This window comes from Theropithecus gelada, chromosome 8, assembly GCF_003255815.1.
Source record: "Theropithecus gelada isolate Dixy chromosome 8, Tgel_1.0, whole genome shotgun sequence".
In the NCBI taxonomy this organism is placed as follows: domain Eukaryota; kingdom Metazoa; phylum Chordata; class Mammalia; order Primates; family Cercopithecidae; genus Theropithecus; species Theropithecus gelada.
Genome location: NC_037676.1, coordinates 96795548 through 96812055, shown reverse-complemented (window position 1 = coordinate 96812055; position 16508 = coordinate 96795548). Strand labels below are relative to the sequence as shown.

General features: G+C 37.9%; 1 protein-coding gene across 2 annotated transcripts in view; it reads left to right on the top strand.

Annotated features, from left to right (window-relative positions):
• The window catches only part of RAD54B (RAD54 homolog B), a 99832-nt gene that overhangs the window by 14228 nt on the left and 69096 nt on the right, over positions 1-16508 (top strand). For both annotated transcript variants that reach the window (XM_025393996.1, XM_025393999.1), the window contains exon 3: positions 2415-2583. In XM_025393996.1, the coding sequence (XP_025249781.1) occupies positions 2415-2583 (169 nt within the window). The remainder of the gene's footprint in view (positions 1-2414; positions 2584-16508) is intronic.

The following is a 16508-nucleotide window of genomic DNA, read 5'->3' as shown; positions in this document are numbered from 1 at the left end:
TAAGTCAAAGAATTTGGGTGGCTTCTAGAATTTTAAAAGACAAGGAAATATATTCTCTTCTGGAGCCTCCAGAGAGGAATGCAGCCTTGGTGATAACTTTGATTTTAATGCAGTAAGACCTAAGCCTGAGTTCTAACTTACGAAACTATAAAATGATAAATTTGTGTTGTTCTGTGCCACCAAATTTTTGGTAATTTGAGACAGCAGCAATAGAAAACCCATACATATACAAAAAAAGAGAAAATAGCATATAATGAACTTCCTTGTCCATATTACCTGACTTCGACAATTGAAAATGCATGACTGATCTTTTTTTTTTATTTTTATTTTTTGAGACAGGGTCTGGCTCTATTGCCCAGGCTAAAGTACAGTAGTGTGATCTCAGCTCGCTGCAACCTTGGCCTCCTGGCCTCAAGCCATCCTCCCACCTCAACTTTCAAAGTAGCTGGGACTACAGGAACACCTCACCGTGCCTGGCTAATTTTTGTATTTTTTGTAGAGACTGAGTTTCACTATGTTGCCTAGGCTGGTCTCAAACTCCTGTGCTCAAGGAATCTGCTTGCCTTGGCCTCCCAAAGTGCTGGGATTACAGGTGTGAGCCACCACATTTGGCCGTGACTGATCTTGTTTCATCTTTTTTTTTTTTTTTGTTGAGACGGAGTCTCACTCTGTCGCCCAGACTGGAGTGCAGTGGCACGATCTCGGCTCACTGCAGGCTCCGCCTCCCGGGTTCACGCCATTCTCCTGCCTCAGCCTCTAGAGTAGCTGGGACTACAGGCACCCGCCATCACGCCCAGCTAATTTTTTGTATTTGTAGTAGAGATGGGGTTTCACCGTGTTAGCCAGGTTGGTCTCGATCTCCTGACCTCGTGATCCACCCGCCTCGGCCTCCCAAAGTGCTGGGATTACAGGCGTGAGCCACTGCGCCCGGCCTAATTTTTTATTTTTTTGAGACAGGGTCTTGTTCTGTCACCCAGGCTGTAGTATACTGGTGCATTCTTGGCTCACTGAAATCTCTGTCTCCTGGGTTCAAGTGATTCTCCTGCCTCAGCCTCCTGAGCAGCTGGGATTATAGGCGTGCACCACTGTGTCTGGCTAATTTTTGTATTTTTAGTAGAGACGGGGTTTCACCATGTTGGCCGGGCTGGTCTTGAACTCCCGACCTTAAGTGATCCGCCCACCTCGGCCTCCCAAAGTGTTGGGATTACAGGTGTGAGCCCCTGTGCCCGCCCGGCCTCTTGTTTCATCTTTATTTTTCCACTCCAGCTCGAGTCCCTCCCTACTTATTTTGATGCAAATTCCAGGAATATGTTTTCATTTGTAAATTTTTAGAATATGTCTCTAAAATATAAGAGCTTTTTAAGGCTGGCTGCAGTGTCTCACCCCTGTAATCTTAGCACTTTGGGAAGCCTAGGCAGGAAGATCGCTTAAGGCCAGGAGTTCAAGACCAGCCTGGGCAACATAGTGAGACCCCATCTCTACAAAAAGTAAAAAACATTAGCTGGGTATGGTGGCACATGCTTGTAGTTCCGGCTACCAGGGAGGCTGAGGTGGAAGGGTCCCTTGGGCCCAGGAGTTGAGAAGGCTGCAATGATCTATGGTCGTGCCACTGCACTCTTCAGCCTGGGTACCAGACTGAGACCCCATCTCTTAAAAAAAGAGGTAGGGGCTCGTTAACGAAACCCAACATAGTGACATTACCATTATCTCACCTAAAAATATTTAAGTATTGATTTTAGTATTGAGAAATTTAACAAGAAAAAGAGTATTTTACTATGAGAATGGCATGTTACGATTTAGAAACTTCTGATATGTTGTTTAAAATACACTATAAGCATAATTTTTCATTCTGTCATATCTTTCAGTTTTTAGTAGCGTAATTTAAAATAGTTCTAAAAACAAGCAATAAAAATTAGACTTTAATTAATTAATTAATTATTTTTTTTTTGAGATGGAGTCTCGCTCTGTCTCCCAGGCTAGAATGCAGTGGTACAATCTTGGCTCATTGCAACCTCCGCCTCCTGAGTTCAAGTGATTCTCCTGCCTCAATTTCCCGAGTAGCTGGGATAACAGGCACTTGCTATGACGCCAGGCTAATTTTTATATTTTTAGTAGACAGTGTTTCACCATGTTGGCCAGGCTGATCTCAAACTCCTGACCTCAAGTGATTCACCCGCCTCGGCTTCCCAAAGTGCTGGGATTACAGGCGTGACCCACCATGTCCGGCAGATATTAATTTATTTTTAAATATCTGGTTCTAATTTTTTTTTTAATATATATATATATGTATGTATATATATGTATGTATGTAACTGGTAGCTCGTATTTTAAATTAGAATCTTTTATGTAAAAATACAGAAAATACAGAAAATTAGGTTTGATTTCTGATTTAAATATATATTTGTTTCTTTTAGGGTGCTGCAAATAATAACACCTTTCTCCCATCACAAAGGGATCCTAGAATATGCAGTTTAAATCTGCCTAATGAAGAAAGTACTAGAGAAATTAATTACACAGATAATTGCAGTGGAAAATACTGTTTTGAAGCACCTACACTGGCAACATTAGATCCACCTCATACAGGTAAGACTGCTTTTTATTGATAAGGTTTATGCTTAACCAATAGTATTATAGTATTCTTTAAATGATGATTTAAGAATGAATATGTTATATTAGAAAATTGTTGATGTCATACCACTAGATTGTTGGTAGTTCAGGTTTTTTGTTTTCATAATTTATCTTTAGTGATTGGATTAATAACTGTGTGATTGAAGTGTACTTTATAGTAGATGTATGCTTAAGACTGTTTATTATAAGCTTGGTCAAATGTGATCTTTTCCTCAGGCACCAAGATTGTGTTTAAAGATAGTATTAAAAAATTTTTTTTCTAAAAAACACGTTAATAGGACTAAAATTGGAGAGTTGAACTTGAAATTAGTTAATTGTTAACTCATTAGAGTCTAGAGTACTTCAAATAAGAGTTGAATTATTAAGACACATACTTGCATGAAAAGCAAGCATTTAACAAATGCTCCATCCCTATATTGCTGAACTGAGTTAAAATAATGATTATGGTTCTTTTTGTATCTGTGAGAGATCACTATTTGTTAGATAACTACAAAAAATAATAAAGATGGTTCATAGATGTTTATTTGGTCTTGTGAAAGCCATCATTGGACTGTGTTTTTCCAAATTACATTTTATTCATATTTTGGTTGAATGAACAGATTCAGCCAGCCGGCCCCATCTGTTGGGCTACAGAATAGTAACTGCCATCCTTTTGGTACCAGTGCAAATCAACAAAGTGCCCTAAGCACTTAACCATTTTGAAGGAAGTTCTTGGACTTTCTGATGATTAATGAATTTTACCGTGAATGGGTTTGTATCTTGTTGGGACAGAAAGGAATTCTGTATTTACCTAACTGACCACTATATTGGTGCCATTTATGTGCTCCTCATAACTTTTCAAAAGCTGTAACTAGTGTCAGAACAAGGTCGAGAAAGACTTAAGTTGAGAAATAGGGTCGAGAAAGCTGCTCCTAGGAAGATCCCTAGGAACAGCTCTGGGCATGGCAGTTTAGCTGCTGCTTTGTGTTACTGACTTGCTCTCCCTTCTTTCCTCCCTGTTTTCCCCACTTATTCTTTCCTTGCTTCTATCCTTGTTAGGTGACTATTCTGTTTTCCCAGGTTTTCTTTTCTACTTTAAGCCCGAGGTAGATAATGATCCATGTATGCCCAGTTCTTTTCTAATTTCTTCATCAGAAAATGACATTTAGACTCTGGAATATAATACCTTTTATGTTACTAATCTTGGGCTTTATTTGTGTTCTACTGTAGTTTCTCATTCTCTTCCCTGCTAAATTTGAGAAGGGAGTTAAGAGTTAAGATAAAATAAAGAGGGAGTTAATTTACTTGACTCCTAATCCCTTAATCCTTTCTCTGATTAGTACATTTAGTGAACTGGGGAACCTGTGCCAACTTACTGATACCCTCCTGTTTCTTGTTCAGAGAGAGGTTAAATTGGGGAAAAGAGCTTTATTTGAAATGTTTTGTTCTCTATGGTGGATTGTTGGAGAGGGATGTAGTATATAGAAAAGCATAGAGATGAGAGACCTGTTTAGTATCTACTCACCCTTTCACATCTTTTTCATTCTAGATCTAATCCACCTTGAAATGAACTACAAATCTGTATGTCCCAGTTCAATAAAATGTCTTTTTCCCCATCACCTTTTTATTTTGAAATATGCCTACATACTCTCAAGTTGAAAGAATGATCCAATTAACATCCTAAACTCACCAGTTACTGACATTTTTCCTCATTTGTGTGCTTTCTTTCTCTCTGTGTAGATGCACTCCCCTCAACCTTTTGAAAATAAGTTGCATATATCATGCCACTTAACCTCTAGCCACTTAAGCATGTATTTCTTGAAATAAATGTTTTCTCCTGCATAACCACACATTGTTATTATACCAAACAGGATTAATAGTAATTCATAATATTTAGTTCATTGTTAATATCATTTTTGCTTAAGCTAGTTTGAGTTTGGTTTCTCTTTCAACTGAAAGAGCCCTGATAAATACATTTTCACTTTCTTGAATTCACTGGACACTTTGAGTCTCTTCATAATGCTATGTGTTTGCAGATAATATTCTTTGTGTGAAAATGAAGATGTAGGTCTACCACTAATGACTGCCCCCAAAGCTTAGGGAATGTGATTTCTTTGGGGTTTGTGGTAGAATGGCCATAGGGCCCACTTCTATCTTTTTTGATCCAAGCTCCACAGGTCTTTCTTTTCATGAACAATCTAGTTTTTGAGCCTGGGCTTTCGAAAACCAAATTCTGGGAGAGGGGAAATGTAGTGGCTTGAATTGTGTCTCCTAAAGATATATGTTAAAGTCCTAAACCTTGGCACCTATGAATGTGACCTTATTTGGAAATAGGGTCTTTGCAGATATAATCAAGATAAAGTCATACTGGGTTAAGGTAGATCCTAAATTTAATGACTGGTGTCCTCATGAAGAAAGAGATAGAAACACGGAGGGAAAAAGGCCATGTGATGATGGAGGCAGAGATTGGAATAACCACCCCTGATTGCTGGCAACCACCAGAGGCTAGAAAGAAGCAAAGAAATATTCTCTCTTAGAACTTTCAGAGAGAGCATGGCCCTGCTGACACCTTGATTTTGGACTTCTGGTTTCCAGACTGTGAGAAAATAAATTCTGTTGTTTAAAAGCACCCAGTTTGTTACAGGAGTCTCTGAAATGAATACAGGAAGCCCCAGATCTCTTGGATATTCAGAGCTATATAGTTTCTTTAGAAGAAGAGAAAGTTTTTTTATTCTTTCTGATTCTTTCTCATTCTGAAGAACTATGAGAGGAGACTATGCCATCTTCTGTTACCTGTTTACCTGAATCTCCTTCACAAAACTGTGACATACAAAGGCAGGAATGTTCTTTTGTTAAGGTTTTAAATCAAACTGCATGGATTCAAAAACATTTTGTGACTGAATGAAGAGATCCTGAGAAACTTAGAGTTTTCTGTAGTTGAGTCCCTTGGCTGTCTTTGGCTTCACAGTGCTTCAGGGAAGTCAAGTAGCCACAAAGAGGCTATTGGAACATTATAGTTTAATGTTCCAATACAATAAATAACATTTATGTTGTTTTATAACATAAAATTCACCATTTAAATCATTTTAAAGTATACAATTAAGTGGCATTTAGCGTATTTACAGTGTTGTACAACTGTCAATTCTATCTAGTTCCAGAACATTTTTGTCTAAAAAGAAACCCCAGATCAATTAAACAGTCACTCTCCTTTATTTGCTTTCTGTCTCTATGGATATACCTATTCTGGATATACTATGTAAAGAGAATCATACAAGGTGTAATCCATTGTGACTTTTTTTTTTTTTTAAAAGGTAATGCATGCACATGGTAAAAAAACTTAGAAGGCATTAAGAATATAGTAAAAAGTCAGCCGAGTGTGGTGGCTCACACCTGTAATCCCGGCACTTTGGGAGGCTGAGGCAGGAGGATGACCTGAGGTCAGGAGTTTGAGACCAACCTGGCCAACATGGTGAAACCATACAAAATTAGCTAGGTGTGGTGGTGCAGGCCTGTAATCCCAGCTACTTGGGAGGCTGAGGCCGGAGAATTGCTTGAACCCAGGAGACAGAGGTTGCAGTGAGCCGAGATTGCACCATTGCACTCCAGCCTGGGCAAAAAAGAGCAACACTCCATCTCAGACAAACAAACAAAAAAAGAATATAGTAAAAAGTCTCCCTTCTCTGTTACCTAGCTATCTACTTCCCTTCCCCAGAGGTAACCAGTTACTAGTTTTTTCTATGTCTTTTTTTGAAGTATTCTACATATTTGGAAACATATATGTATATATATATTTTTTTCTCCTCCTAAATAACTGTTCACTAGCTTCCTTGTTCTATACATTGTGTTTTTACTGCAACAGTATATCACTGAAATCTTTTTGTCAATACGTTTAGAACTACCCTATTTATTTATTTGGGATGGAGTCTTGTTCTGTCACCCAGGCTGGAGTGCAGTGGCATGATCTCGGCTCACTGCAACCTCCACCTCCGGGTTCAAGTGATTCTTCTGCCTCGACCTCCTGAGTAGCTGGGATTACAGGTATCTGCCACCATACTTGGCTAATTTTTTTGTACTTTTAGTAGAGACAGGGGTTCACCATGTTGGCCAGGCTGGTTTTGAACTCCTGACCTCAAGTGATCTGCCCACCTCAGCCTCCCAAAATGCTAGGATTACAGGCGTGAGCCACTGCACCCGGCCAGAACTATCTTATTTTTAAAACTAATTCCATTGTGTGGATGTGCCAAATGTACTTAACCGATGTCTTAATAATGGATATTTAGTTTGTTTGGGATCTTTTGTTATTACAAACAAAGCTACAATAAATATCTATATAATATATACATATAGGAGACTATATTCATAAATACCTTGGAGTAGGATACTCATCACAAGGTATGTGCCTTTACCTTTTTGATGGATAATGATAAATTGCCTTCTACAGAGGTTAGTACAGGTTTATACTCTCATCAGCAATGCATGAGGAATGCATTTATTATGTATTGTGATGCTCAATCTATATGTAAGTATGTATTTATATTTTTGATATTTGACAATCTAAGTTAAACAATCTTATTTTGATGTGCTTTCAATTTAAACTTTTTGATGTTAAAAATTATTTAAAAATTACAGAAAAAATTAAGGTTAGTAGGCCGGGTGTCATGGCTCACACCTGTAATCCCAGCATTTTGGGAGACCGAAGCAAGTGGATCATGAGGTCAGGTGTTTGAGACCATCCTGGCTAACATAGTGAAACCCCATCTCTACTAAAAATGCAAAAAATTAGCTGGGCATGGTGGCAGGTGCCTGTAGTCCCAACCACTCAGGAGGCTGAGGCAGGAGAATGGTGTGAACTCAGGAGGCAGAACTTGTGGTGAGCCGAGATCGTACCATTGCACTCCAGCCTGGGTGACAGAGCGAGACTCAAAAAAAAAAAAATAAATAAAAAGCAAAAATTAAGGATAGTATAAAAAACTTCCACAAATTTAACATTTTTGTGTGTATTGTATGTATATGTATAATGTTTCAGAACTAGTTAAGAATAAGATGCTGTCATGATGCCCCATCACGTGAAATTTTTCAGTACGTATTTCCTAAACAAGGACAGGCTACTGTATAATAAAGTATAGAAGTACAACAGTCAAAATCAGGATATTAACACTGATACAATACTATGGTCTGAATGTTTCTGTTTCCCCAAAATTCATATGTAGAAACCTAAGCACTAATGCGATGGTATTAATATTAGGAGGTGAGGGCTTTGGGAGGTGACTGGGCCAGGAGGGTGAAGCCCTCATGAATGAGATTAATTCCTCTGTGAAACAGGCCCCAGAGAGTTGCCTTTCCTCTTTCACCATGTGAGGATCCAGGAGACAGTGCCATCTATGAACTAGAAAGGAGGCCCTTACCAAACACTGAATCTGCCAGGACCTTAATCTTGGACTTCCCAGCCTTTAGATCTGTGAGAAATACATTTCTATTGTTTATAAGCTACCCAGTTTATGGTATTTTGTTTTAGCGGCCTGAATGGACTAAGACAATATCCTTTATGGCAGAAACGAATTTAAAAATGAATAAACTTTTTTTTTCCTGCTAGACCAGGATATGTGTTGTATTCAGTCATCATGTCTTTTAGTTGCCTTCGATCTGGAACATTTTCTTAGTCTTTGCTTATATTTTGTGACTTTTTAAATTAAGGAGTTCTGGCCAGTCATTTGTTGAATGCTTATCAGTTTGGGTTTGTTTGATATTTCCTTTTAATTAGATTTAGTTTACACATTTTTGGCAGAAATATCACAGAAATAGTTCTTAGTATATCATCAAAAGGCACATGATGCCAGTTTATCTCATTACTGGTGATAATAAGTTTGATTATTTGGATAAATTGGTGGCAGCAGGGTTTCTTCACTGTAAAATTATTTTTACCTTTGAAATTAGTAAGTATCTATGGAGAGTTACTTTGAAACTGCTGATTCTTACCTGAAATTTAGTACTATAATTGTTGCCAAATGTTAGTTTTCTCATTCCATCTATATTTATTAGTTGGCATTCTGTTGCAAGGAAGAGCTTTCCCTTCTTCCCCATTTATTTGTTAATTAATTTTTATGGATTCATAGATGTCTGTTTTATTCAGGGGGTTATAATCTGTTATTTATTATGATGCTCAGATTGTCTCAGATTTCGCCAATGGAGTCCCTTTACCAGGGCTCCTGTGTCCTTTTGAGAATCCCCATCAATTTTTGAGTGTTTTTGTGCTTCTGGCACAATAAGATCTTTCCTGTCCCAGGTCTAGAAATCATTCAAGAGCCCTAGTTCTTTTTTGGTGGAGAAGTGTATTTAAAAACCAGGAACTGACCACTAGGTGTATTCACTGATACTGCAGTGTTGTTGCTTTTATCTCTTCTAGCAGTCAAAACTAGGAAATCTATATATGATTACATCTATATTTATCTATAAATATTAAAAACCACCAGCTCATACCAATACCTCCAATTCTGATATAGTACCACAGGATTCATTTTAGTTTGCAGCCCCTTCTTTCATAGTGAAAAATTTGGTTATTGTTATCTTAAATATATTTACCTATTAATTTCATTTCTGTTTAACCAGTCTTTCAAAAAGGGACCACATTTAATAGTAAATTTTTTTTTTTTTTTTTTGAGACAGTCTTATTCTGGATTCAAGCAATTCTTGTTCCTCAAGCTCCCATGTAGCTGGGACTACAGGCGTGCACCACTACACTCGGCTAATTTTTGTATTTTTACTAGAGATGGGGTTTCACCATGTTGGCCAGGTTGGTCTCGAACTCCTGACTTCAAGTGATTTGCCCACCTTGGCCTCCGAAAGTGCTGGGATTATAGGCACGAGCCTGGCTGAGATTTTATATCCTTATTAAAAGTGCTTATTTGAATAAAAGTTATACTTTTTCTCACAGAAACTATGACATGATAAAACTTCTTTTGTTTATATCTGACTTCTTTAGCACCATCATAAATAGGGTTTTTGCAAAATATTTGTGGATTGCTTAACTTTTCCTAAGGACCTAAAATTCTTTGATATTCAAGTCAGTCTCTTTCCAAGTACCTATCATGTCAACCTTTTGCAAAATTTGCTATTTCATTTTGTAGTTGATTGTCATGCAGTCTCAAAGAGACTTTGATATTATGGTTGAGGTTTAAGGGACATTTGAATAGAAACTGATTTTTAAAAACTTGTAACCAGTTGATTGGTGAATATGTTTTCTTTTCTAGTGACTCTTACTTCCTTATATAACAACCTAGACATAACTGCAAGGAATCAGATATTGAATATTCAGAGCCACTGTATCTTTTTCCCCACAGAAAATTTTCCACAGACAATTGAGTATTGAGAAGATCATCCTTTGTCCTTTAGGGCTCTTTTATGATGATTTGGGTTAGGGAATAAATAGGTTTTATGGCTTTTGGGTGTATGAGCATTGTTTCTGATCCACACTATTGGACAGTCAGTTAGTAGTCCAGTCTTCTGAAGAGGGGGAAACATGATAGGTGTATCTTTTTTCCTTTCAAAAATACACCATTGAAGATAATTCTCCCCTAACTAATTTGCCTTCTAGTTCTTATCCTAGTTGTCAGGATAAAAAAGGGCTTTTGAGGAAACCTATACACTGGGACTGTTCTTTTGAATTCCTGCCTTGGATGGAAGTGAATAAGAATCAGGCTACTAAAAAAAGGTCCTGGTCACTTGAATATTGATTCTCTCATATGCATCCTTCCAAATCATCCTGAAGGATGTTTGAAACTATTGAGGTGTTACCAGAGCTATTTCTAGGAGGTTGGATTATCAAATTCTCTCCAGTGTATAGAGCGTTTCCTTTTTTTTTGGAGACAGAGTCTCACTCTGTCACCTAGGCTGGAGTGAGTGATGCGATCCTGGCTCACTGCAACGTCTACCTCCTGGGTTCAAGCAATTCTCCTGCCTCAGGCTCCTGAGTAGCTGGGATTACAGGTGCCCGCCACCATGCCTGGCTAATTTTTGTGTTTTTTTAGTAGAAACAGGGTTTCACCGTGTTGGCCAGTTGGTCTTGAACTCCCGAACTCAGGTGGTCCGCCCGTCTCTCCCAAAGTGCCGGGATTACAGGTGTGAGCCACCGCGCCTGGCCGCCAGAATATAGAGCATTTATTTTTTAGATGGGTCACTCAAGGGAAGAGGCAACAACCTGATGATATGGATATTGAGCAGTAGTTAATCAACATGGGTTCTAGAGGGTTGTCTGTGTGGGGGGGGGGCGGGAGGGAAGGGTGTGGTATAAGACCTAATATTAAAGCTCAATTTAAAACATTTTAAAAATAAATTTTATTGTGCATAACTGAGGTTTACAACATGATGTTATGGGAGAGAGAGAGATATATATATATATATGTGTCTGTGTGTGTATATGCATGTGCACACACATACATATATATATAGACAGTAAAATGGTAATTATAGTGAGGCAAATTAGTAGCCATCACATATACTGTTTTTTGTGTGTGACCAGAGTACCTAAAATCTACTTAACAAAATGCCTAATACAATTTTATTAACTATAGCCTTCATGTTGTACATTAGATCCCTAGACTTGTTCATCCTACATATCCACTACTTTGTATCCTCTGATGCATATCTCCCAATTTCCTCTCCCTCCTCCCCCACCACCCCACCTCTCTGTTCTGGTAACCACTGTTTTATTTTTTATCTCTATATGTTTGGCCTTTTTTTTTTTTAAAATAACATTCCACATATAAGGTGAGATGCAGTATTTTTCTTTCTGTGTCTGGCTTAATTCATTTAGCATAATGTCATCCACATCCTTCCATGTTGTGGCAAATGACAGGGTCTCCTTTTTTAAGGCTGAATGATATTCTATTTTGTGTATGTGTACGTGTGTGTATATATATACACACACACACCATCTCACATTTTTTATTCCATTTATCTGCCAATGGATGCATTTATCTGGAGTGGACACTCCCATGATGCAGTGAACACGGGAGTGCAGATTTTTGAGATGGTGATTTCATCTCCTTCGGGTGTGTGCCCAGAAGAGGGATTGCTGGGTCATATGGTAGTTCTATTTTTAATTTCCTTAAGAACCTCCATAATGACTGCACCAATCTTCATTCCCACTAACAGTGTACAGGGATCCCTGTTCTCCACACCCTTGCCAACATTTGTTATCTCCTGTTTCTTTTGGTGGGCGAGTGGGGTGGAGGAGACAGGATCTTGCTCTGTTACCCAGGCTGGAGTGCAGTGGTACAATCATAGCTCAATGGAAAGACAAAAAAATAACCAAAACTGTAGAATAGTTGAAATAATAATGACATTCAGCCTCTACTTTTTGGAGAATAAACTGTCTTCCTATCTTGTCTTTCATTTGAATCCTCATTTAAAAACAAAATGTCAGAGAAGTGGTAATTTGAGCAAGGTAACATAGGCAAAGAAGAAAACACAAGGGAAAGAAAGAAAAAATAACCAAAAAGAATATATTTTTTATATCAGCTAATATGCTTTTGGTTCAAGTATCAATAAAAATACTAGCTTATATAATTGAAGGTTTTTATTGGCATGTATAACTGGAAATTCCAGGCTTCAGGGCTGACTGGTCTAGCAGTTTAAAGGATATCATCATGAACCCAATTTCTTTCTATTTATTCCATCTGTCATCTGTAGGACTGGTTGCATTCTTAGACTGGCTCCACTCATGTTAAATGATGGATCCCAGCAACTACTGTGGCCACACACATTTTCTTTCTCATCCGTCTGATGACAGGCAGATGGTTCCTACTCAGAATCACTACATAAGATTTCCTAACTTTGTGCTGTTACTGACCACTTTCCTGTGACCAGGGTTTTTTTCTCATCCCAGTCTTAGTTTACCATCTTGAAGAGGAATCCTTACTAGTTTCTGAGAATCCTCAGTGTACCAAACAGTCACATACTTTTCATGTCCTTCCCTAGAAATGAGAGTTATTTCACCCAAATTTTCTGGCTGCTATACAATGAGTGAGCAGTGTAGTGAATATTGTGAGATGCCACCAGCAAACATAATGTTAACTATACTGATAAAATGATTAAGTGAAAGAGTGGCTAAAATAAATAAGAGTAGCTTAGCAATGTTTTCAGTATACAAAATTCATCTAAAGGGCAGGCCAGCTTCTGAGACAGGGAGGCTCCTTTAGCTCAGCATATTTTTACACCAAGGACAAGACTTGGCCAAACAGAGATCCTTAATAGACAGCTGGGAGCTATTTTGTGAAGATATATGTAAATTTAGATTATACAGAGTAGTTCTGTGATTCATATAGCATGGGTGGAGTAAATTTTATAATTTGACTCCTTTGGTTTTGTGAGGGTTTTCAAGGTTCTTAAATCCCAGGTTTTGATTGTCTTGACTGCTTAACATCACAGAATATCACCACCAAAGCACAGTGATGAAGTGTGAGATATTTAAATGCTGTAACTGAGAATAACTCTTAGGGGTTGGATTTACCCTAGTTTTTGCCCTATTTTTATGTGGCAGATTTTTTTTTTTTTTGTCTTATCTTCCTCTCACGTTGCATTGTGATTATATCAAACATAATCTTATATGCCTCTTCAGAGTCCCTTGGCACCATCTGCCTTGTAGAATTTTCTGCTGCCACTGGAGGCTAGCCAGTTGCTTCATCTGAGGAATGAGGGCCCTATGCCTTGGAGGCCACCATCTAGCTAAGTTTATGAACCATACGCTGGGAGGGTCTGGCTCCTGCCACTTCCAATCTTGGGTATAACACCACACCACATCCTTGTAGGTAGCACCCTAAGCATCTGTGAAGGCCAGATGACACAAAATGGAAGTGCAGTGTACTTCAGGGTGGACTTTGACCAGTGGGAAATAGGAGACAGGAGGGAACCTGCCAGACAAATTTCTTTTTCCACATGGACTACTCTGAGGTATGGTTTCTTTTTGTAGTCTGGCAGGAGACATTCCACAAAGAGTACTCCAAGTGGATGCATTTGTTAAGTGACCTACTATATATTTTTATAGCTTGTTGTAAAATGGTAGCCAGCACTTTCCCTTGCTTTATATATTTTCTTGCCTTAGTTTACCTTCTCTTCACCCTTGATGCCCTGTGTATGCACGTCTCAAGTGAAACATCAGCATTTTAATCAGGCTCTGTTTGCCAGAGAACTGGACGAAGACAAAGATTAATAAGGCATCTAATTCTTATCTGGACTTTTTTGGACTACCTCCCAAAATATAGAAAAAATTTTCTGTAATCACTGTACTTTTTGTGCCTTGAAAAAAGTTTGTGGAAAAACTACCCCACAATTATTCTTTACTATTACATCTAATTATCTAAGTTTTATTTTATAAATTTAACTTTGTTCAAACTTTGCACATTTTTGATGGCTAGAGTTTAAAATATACTACTTGCTGTGTTTTTAATGATAATTTTTGAACATTTTATTATGATACTTTAAAAAATCTTATATAGAAGTTGAAAGAATTTTTTATTGAACACCCATAAACCTACCATCTCAAGTCTACAATTAAAATTTTACTATATGTGCTTTATTATATATTTATCCATCAGTCTATATTAATTTTAAAAAAGGATTCTCAAGTTTCAGATATCAGTACGTTTTCCTCAAAATAATTCATGCAGTTCATTAAGATTAATGTACTATGTGTACATTAAGATTGATGCCTATGTGTGGTGGCTCATGCCTGTGATCCCAGAGCTTTGGGAGGCTGAGGTGGGAGGATCGCTTGAGGCCAGGAGTTCAAGACCAGCCTGGGCAACATAGTGAGGCCCTATCTCTTAAAAAAAAAAAATTAATGTACCTAAATACATTCTCTTCAGAAAAATATCTAAAATACTGCACATACAACTCAGCTGTTATTGTGGGTGCAATGCTTCAAATAAATGGTGTTATTCAGTATATATCTACCTACAGCTTTATCTTTGACACTCGTGAATAAAAAAATCAAGACACATTAAAGTGGTAAAAACAAAATTTATTCAGTAACTACTGGCAATAGGGGAAAGAGCTGAGCTCCATGATTTGTGCAGTCGTGACTGGGCCTTTTAAAGGGAGAATGAGCGAGTATGGAAAGTGGAGCAACTGAGGGCTCAAGTAGAGTCAGGAAAGTGAAAATTACAAAGGGTTGGTGCTGTGGTTTGAATGTTTGTGTTTCCCCCACATTTATATGTTGAAATCCTAACCCCAAAGGTGGTGATATTAGGAGGTAGGGCCTTTTGGGAGGTAATTAGGTCATGAGAGTGGAGCCCTCATGAATGCGATTAGTACCCTTTAAAATAGGCCCAAGAGATCTCATTTGCTTCTTTTACCTTGTGATGACATACTGAGATGGCACCATCTAAGAACCAGGAAATGGGCCCTTACCAGACACCAAATCTGCTGGTGTTTTTATCTTGGGCTTCCTAGCTTCCAGAACCATGAGAAATAAACTTGTGTTGTTTATAAGCCACTCAGTTTATGATACTTTGTTATTGCAGCTCCAGGCTAAGATATTGGTCACTGTAAATGTGAGTGGGTCAGGTGTGCCTGCTACCTGACAGTTATCAAAATTAGGATTCTGTCCTCCCACAGAGAATGGGACACAGAGATCCAAACCTTCCTGATGATTACATTTCAAAGGAGTGGCTTTCTGGTTCTTGAGAAAGACACTGCTGAGTTGTAGGAGATTCATACACATCTCAAAGGGACAGAGGAAGAATTCACAATTATAAACTCTTTTTAGTTAGTGCTCTAAGAAAGGAAAGTCAGGGGCCTATAGTCAGGTGTTGGCTAGAGTAAACAGTAAACTTCTTTTGATAGCCCTGAACTTCTCCAGCTCAAAAGAAGACTGGAGCTCAAAAGAAGGCTGGGTATTCCAGGGCTGAGTGAAGGTGGGCTAGGCTACTAGAATCCATGCTAGAGTTGGTCAAGGCTCTTAGAGCAAGAATTTGGATGGAGTTGTTTGCCAAGAATTATTTACAGTTCTCATTAGTTTGCCTTGGATGTTTTTTGTTTTCATTTTAGAACCTTATTCTTTTTAATTGCTGCAAAGTATACAATGGTATGAATACATCATAGTTAATTTAGGTTGTTTTTAGTGTTCTTTTGACTATTAAAACCTCTGCAGTGAACGTCCTTGTGCATGTGGTCTTGTGAACATATGCATGTATTTCTCAGGAGTTGTCAGATCATAATGTGTTTGCATTACACTTTAATATGGTCTGCCAAGTTGCCTTCCAAAATGATTGCCATCATTAGTGTATGAGAGAATTTATTTTCCCAACTTCTTCAACCCATGTTACTAAACTTTTTTAACTTTTGCCAATTGAGTGAGGAAAACCTACTGTTATCTTTTAATTTGTGTCTCCCTGTTTACTTGTGAAGTTGAGTTCTTTGTATGTTGGACATTTATGTTTTATTCATTAAGTTATCTGTATTCTACATCCATTTTTCTATGGCATTTCATAAGCATAAAATTTATTTAATATACATTTTATATGATACAGGAGCCTTCATAAGTAAATGAAGACCCAAAAAATGGGTAAACTTGTTTTTTTTTTATTTTTATAGTTTATTTTTATTATTTATTAATGCATAATAGTTGTACATATTTTGGGGGTGCATGTGATATTTTGATATATGCATACAATGTGTAATGATCAAATCAGTGTGTATTAACCAAAAATGTGACTCAGTCAGTAGAGGTTTATTAAGCCAAAGTTTAAGGATGCACCTGGGAAAAACACAAGTCACAGGAGCGTCTGTTAACCTGTGCTTTCCAAAAGAGGGTTTCTGGAACTCAGTATTGAAGAATAAAGAGCAAGCAGAAGGGACAAAGGAAGGTAAGAGAGGCAGTGAGACAAATGGTTACATTTTTGTGA